The sequence below is a fragment of the Psittacula echo genome (assembly GCF_963264785.1).
Source record: "Psittacula echo genome assembly, chromosome: 15".
NCBI classification, from domain to species: Eukaryota; Metazoa; Chordata; class Aves; order Psittaciformes; family Psittacidae; genus Psittacula; species Psittacula echo.
In genome coordinates this window covers 713,345-719,403 of record NC_137751.1, presented here as the reverse complement: position 1 = coordinate 719,403, position 6,059 = coordinate 713,345, and the positions used below count along the sequence as shown (strand labels likewise).

At 56.7% G+C, this 6,059-nt stretch overlaps 1 protein-coding gene across 1 annotated transcript; it reads right to left on the bottom strand.

The window, feature by feature from the left end:
- Positions 1–388: 388 nt before the first annotated feature.
- LOC308227413 (E3 ubiquitin-protein ligase TRIM39-like) lies at positions 389–5,467 on the bottom strand. Its single transcript, XM_080629978.1, has 6 exons — positions 4,966–5,467; positions 4,437–4,532; positions 2,863–3,093; positions 2,703–2,725; positions 1,864–1,976; positions 389–1,305 (listed from the first exon to the last, which is right to left on the bottom strand). Exons 1-6 carry the CDS (start codon positions 5,401–5,403, stop codon positions 734–736), a joined length of 1,473 nt encoding a protein of 490 aa, XP_080486104.1. The 5' UTR covers positions 5,404–5,467; the 3' UTR covers positions 389–733.
- Positions 5,468–6,059: the final 592 nt, after the last annotated feature.

Here is a 6,059-nt window from a genome sequence, read left to right as displayed (position 1 = left end):
CTCTAGTGGAAGGGGTCCCTGCCCGTGACAGGGGGGTGGAACTGTGTGAGCTTTAAGGTCCCTTCCAACACAAATCATTCCATGGTTCTATGACTCTGATGCTGAAGCATGGCCAACTACACAGGCAGCTGCTGCTACCAAATTCTTGCTGGGTGTGTGCCCGGCTTAGTGCAGTGTCTCACTGATGCCACAGCAGGATCTCTCGAGGACTCTCTTTAGGCTGGGCAGGACCAGACCCAGCAGCATCCTTTGCCCTCTGAGATGTTGCAGATTAGCTGGGGGTAATGACCAGGGATGGAAGTGCCACAAAACCACACTGCTCATTGCAGAGGCTTTCCACATCAACCCTTTATTGCCTTGTTCCAGAACAATTCACACTAAAATCAGCACTACACATTAGGCTGGGTGCATACCTTCTCCAGCAGCCCATGAGACAAGCAGCAGGGCAGTGGTGGTCAGGAGGCTCTCCTGTCCCCATCAGCAGCACCAAGGGTTGTGGCACGTCCCCAGTGCAAAATGTCCTTCCCAGCACAGGCATGGCACATGGCGGGTGTCAGGCACATGGCGGGTGTCACACTTGTCAGGTCACCCCCAGCAGCCAGGAGCACACTGGGACCCTGCCAGGACACGCACCAAGGCACGCAGGTATTTCCCCTGTGCTGCCCCGCTCGCAGGAGGAGCTGATTGAGCTCCCAGCTCCCTGCTCAACAGTGAGAAACCAGAGCAGCTGCTGTCACAGAATGATGCACCCAGTCCCTTGTGTGTCCCTGACCCAAGAGATCACCAAGGGCTCTGCATTCCTGCCCCCTAAAAAGGCACCCAGGAAAAAGAGAGGCCGGAGGTTTCCCGAAAACCTGTCAGTGAAGGTGTAAACATGGGAGCGGTCGCTCACATTGTAAAAGGAGATTTCTCCTGCCTCATAGTCCAGAAAGATCCCAATGCGCCGGGGTCTCACGGTCAGGGTCAGAGGGGAGACAGGCGAGGTGAGGGCCTCATAGTTGCCCCCATTTTGCAGCCGCAGCACCCAGTAGCCATTGTTGGGGGAGAAGAGGATGTTGCCCTTCCGGCTGGCAGACTCCCTGCACAGCCCCAAGCCCCACTCTGGCTTGTCTCCCACCTGTACCTCCCAGTAGCAGCGGCCCGAGAAGAAGACCTGGCTCCCCAGCACCACTGGAGCCGTGCTGAACCTCTTGGGGTTGTCAAAGAGGGACAGAAGAAGCTTCTTGCTCCCACGCCGCACACTCTTGCAGTCCTCAGACAGGGTGAGCTCAGGATGCGCCGTCTCAGGGTCCAGAGTCACATCCACTGGAGCGAGAGAAGGGTGGAAGGACAGTGGGGCTTCAGAGGTCTGCAGGCATGCACCTGAGCAGGTGCCTGCAACTTGGACATGGGGGGGCTCTTCCAGATCTTCCCGCCTCCCACATTTATTTGCTTGTGCCCATGGTTTTGCACAGCTCCTAGCGCTGCCCAGCAGCAGAGAAGTGCAACACAGAAGATCATGCTAACCATGAAGCACATCAAAGCATCTAGCTGCAGAGCAGGAATAGAATGAGGATGGCTCCACTGCCCCCAGCACAGATTCAGAAACAACCAACACTGACAGCAGGAGCTTGTGGGCAATGCGGAGCCTGGAACTCCTGAGTGACCTCCTAGACTTCAGAATCACCTCACAACCCATCCAAGAGCAGAAGGAGGAAAGTCTCCCCTCCATGAAACCAGCCTGAACTCACCAGTAATAAAACAAGAGACCAGTTGGACAAAGCTTGTTGACAAAAACTCCCCAAGCCCCAGGGTATGGGTGGGAAAAGGGAGTGAACCAGGACCCAGGTGTGCCAGGAGCTGGCACAAAAGCAGCCATCTTACCTTTGAACTTCTTCAGCATGTCCCTCATGCCCAGGCAGCGCTCTGGGATGCTATAGTCCTCCTTCAGCGTCACAGACACAGCCTTGGGGGATGGGAATGTTACCCCCTCACACCTGAAAGGAGAGTGATGCCCATGGACTGTATCCAGAGCCCACAGCACTGCCAATCTCCTGCTGGGGGGTTAATGCCTTTCTATTGCACAGATGCGTCTTCCCCTTGAGCTATTTGACTGTGAGCACTAGGGGTAACTGCTGGTTAATCAGCAAGGCTGAGGAGTGTGACCAGGAGGTGGAGCAGCTTCCAGTGCCTAAAGGGGCTACAGGAAACCTGGAGAGGGGCTTTGGACAAAGGCCTGGAGGGACAGGACAAGGGGAATGGCTTTAACCTGCCAGAGGGGAGACTGAGATGAGCTCTTAGGCAGAAGCTCTTCCCTGTGAGGGTGCTGAGGCGCTGGCACAGGGTGCCCAGAGAAGCTGTGGCTGCCCCATCCCTGGCAGTGCTCAAGGCCAGGTTGGACACAGGCTTGGAGCAAGCTGCTCCAGTGGAAGGTGTCCCTGCCCGTGGCAGGGGTTGGAACTGGATGAGCTTTAAGGTCCCTTTCAACCCAAACCAGTTCTATTCTATGATGGGACCAGAGCTATAAATGCAGTGAGCGGCTGTGCCAGGCTCTGGGAAGGAAGGAGCAAGGCCAGCTGGGCAGTACGTCCCTTAGAGGGGACACATCTCATACACCACAAGGCCAGGCAAGACCTTTGGCTCTGGGGAGTGGCTGACGCGGACCAGACACGAACATCTCAGAGCCTCGAGGCAGCCAGGACAGTAGGAGCATGAGTACCTACCTGCACAGGACGTTCTTCATGTCCTAGAAGGAAAAGAGAAAAACCATTCTGGGTGTGTGGCTCCAGAGCCTTGTGCCCACCAGTCAGTCTGGCCCTGGCCACCCACCCAGACAGCAAAGGCACTGGGGTTGAGTTAGTGGGGCTGGTGGCATAGCATGACCTTGAGCAGCCCATCAGCTGGCTGATGGATCTTCTCCTTTATCTCCAGGATCAGCTCCTCCAGCAAGCACTTCTGCTCCACCAGCCTGGCCAGGTTTTCATTGATCAACAGCAGAATCCTCTTCTCCTCCTCCTCCAGCTTCTGGAGCAGCAGCTTCTCCTCATCAGCCAGCAGCCGATGCAGCTTCCCGAACTCGCTCACAATCCTCTCTCGCTTTTTCTTCACTGTCTCCTTGTGATAGGAAGAAACATGGGGTGAAGACAGGCAATATTAGCCAGCAGACAGGATGGGGCAGGATGCTCCAGCAGCCAGCATCAGGCCCTGGGAAAACACCACATTTTTCTGTTAAGTGCATTTAGTTAAAAAAACAGCCAGAGGCCAAGTGCTGAGCTCCCGCTCCACAGACTCAGTTTATCAGCAGTAGGACTGCCCAGGGTATTTCTGCTCAGCTGGACATCAGATGTGTAATGATGACTTGGTTCAGCACTGGGGTCCATTGGGCTGCGAGGGGATGCTATCAAGGCTGGTTTGTATTAGATGGGGTACAACCCATACCTCCAGCTAGATCCAGACTCAGCCACTGCTTGGGCAGCCCAGGAGAAAGGCTGGAAAAAGACTTGGTTGCTAATCAAGGGAAACAAGATAACCAAGGGTTGTTAACCTCTTTCCAAAGGGAAAGAGGTGGAAGAAGTCCCAGGGCTGGGGAGGGATGGAAAGAGGGAGCCAGGGTGTCTCAGTACAGCCCAGGGTGAGGAGACAGGAGCAGGCACTGTTTGCTGATGCGTTAGGGATTTTCTTCTCAGCCCTATAAATTGGCTCAAAACCCAAAGCACCAGGAAAACATGCTGCAGATAGCTAGGGTCATGGAACCTCAGACTGCAGGAGATAAGCGAAAGGAAACTGAATTTTCCCATCCAAGCACATCATTTCTTGAACCTGAGTCATGGAGGTTTGATAAGCAAGGATGGTCACAGCCACTTCACCCCCACCGCTCACAAGGGATGCCCCGGCTTGGGTGAACAGGGGACAGTGATATGGCTCATCCACCACCTCCATCCCCTGCCCCATCTCAGACCAAAGGGGGACACTGCAGGGCTTGGCCGGGCTGTGGGCAGGCAGGGGAGTTGAGCAAATAACTGGAGAAACCAGTTTTCTCTGCCAAAGCTGATTAATCATCAGCTCCAGCTCAGAGCTGGGTAACTTGGTCCCGTGCTTCCTTTTCTGCAGTTACTTTTACTTCCCTGCTTCTGGAGGGATGTGAGATGCAGCTGTTTTGCTGATGTCTGCTCTCCCTGGGCTGCTCTGGAGTCAGGCAGAGGTGCAGTAATTCAGCTTTTATTTTTCTTAACAAAAATAGGTCCTGTTGCTGTGGAGCAAAGCTCACTTTGTGGCTCAAGCCTGGCTTCTAACTCATGCACACATTGTAAAACAAAGGGCAAACACAAAATAGCCAGTGTCCGTTTGTTTAACCCTGTGCTTTTGGGGGAGCTGCCCTTCACAAAGCACTTCTTTTCCTCTTGAATTGTTTACAGTTGCACACGGTCACTTCTGTAAGAATTAAGCCAGACACGTGCCTTGCACTCCTGGGTCTTCATCCTTTCTGCCGACTCACACTTCCTAATGTCCTCCACTTCCTTTGAAAGATGCTCCAAGGATTTCTGGAGTTTGACCTGGAAAGCGAAGAGACGGGCTCAGCCCCAGCAGCCCCCGCAGGCTGGCTCCTGTCCTGGTGCCAGCCGGGCCCTGGCACCCAAACCCAGCAGCCGTGCTCCTTACGCCACTCCCAGCATTAACCCTCTCCATGCTCCTCGGGTTTTCCCCATATTTTTCTTACTGTTTAGGTTTTGGAGAGCAAAGTGCCTGCCCCCTCAGTGCTGGCATGCGGGGCACGCTGCCAGGAGCATTGCTGCGATGCTGGGATATGGGGTTTGGGTGTCAGTAGCTCTGCACCACTCCACCAAGGTGACCGTCTCTGCCACCCCTCCTCTGCTGTCCTGGCAGTGCTGCCAGGGCTGTTGGGAATGGGGCAGTGGGGTCCTGGCGGCTGATCCCCCTGTGCCCAGGGTGCATCAGAGCATGATGGGGAACCCCAACCTCCCCTACCTTGTAGACCTGCGCGGCCTCCTCAATGGGGTAGACGGTGTGCGGGCGGTGGTGCAGGGACTCCCGGCACACCACGCAGATGGCCTCCTCATCCTCCTCACAGAAGAACTTGAGGCGCTCGTCATGCTGGGGGCAGAGCAGGGTCCCCGTCGCCGGCTCCGTCCCCTGCCCGGCCCGCAGCCCCAGCTGCCGGATGCTCTCCACGATGTTGGCCAGCTGCCTGTTGGGTCGGAAGCCGCTGCGGTGGCAGGAGGCCCGGCACTGTGGGCAGGAGAAGGGCCCGTCAGCCCAGAGACCCTTCTCCTGGCAGTGCTTGGCGATGCAGCCCCGGCAGAAGTTGTGCCCGCAGTCAATGCTGACGGGCTCGCTCATGTACTCCAGGCAGATGGGGCAAATGGCCTCCTCCTGCAGCCGCTCCAGGGCCCCCGCCAGGGCCATCGTGGCCTCCGTGGCCTTGCCAGGCTCTTCCTTCCCGCCACGGTCGGCACGGTCGGTGGGCTGCTGGTGAGGCAGCACCGGCAGAGCCGGGGAGCAGTGGCCTGGCTGCCGTGTGGCACCGGCCACCGAAGCCTCCGCCGCGGCTGGGGGAGGAGCGTGGCAGTGACAGCTGCAGGCAGCCCGGAACGCCGGGGCTCCTCCGGCCCCGTGGGGTCAGGGAAAGAGAAACCGAGCGGTAGAGCGCGATAAACTGGGAAGCGCCAGAAATAACCCGTGCGCAGGCACTGGGTGGCAGAGGGACAGCAGCGTTCACCGAGTGCTGAGCTGAGCACCCATGGTGTCGATGAGAGCTCCGCTGTTGCCTGCCTGCTGCCTGCCCACTGCATACTCACAAGCTGTCTAAAGGCACCGGCTGAGCTCAGTGCAGAACACCAAAACATCTCCCACGACGCCCACCCACCCCAGAGAGCTGCAAGTTTGGACATAGGGCAGGCAAGGGGTACGAAGCACAGGGAGAAGGCCACAGACCTTGGCAGCTTTCTCTTCCAAGCATTACTAAACTTTATACAGCACAGAAAGAGTAGAAAAGAGAGCTCCTTGGAGAAGAGAGCTTGGACTCACAAGGGGAAGAGGAGGCCTGATAGCAGAGGACAGCT

Coding starts and splice junctions, on each gene's coding strand:
- LOC308227413 (XM_080629978.1), bottom strand. CDS start 5,403: ATGGCCCTGGCGGGGGCCCTGGAGCGGCTGCAGGAGGAGGCCATTTGC. Junction 3,094..4,436: donor TGAAGACCCAGGAGTGCAAG/GCACGTGTCTGG, acceptor TCCTATCACAAG/GAGACAGTGAAGAAAAAGCG. Junction 1,977..2,702: donor ATGAAGAACGTCCTGTGCAG/GTAGGTACTCAT, acceptor CTCTCCTTTCAG/GTGTGAGGGGGTAACATTCC.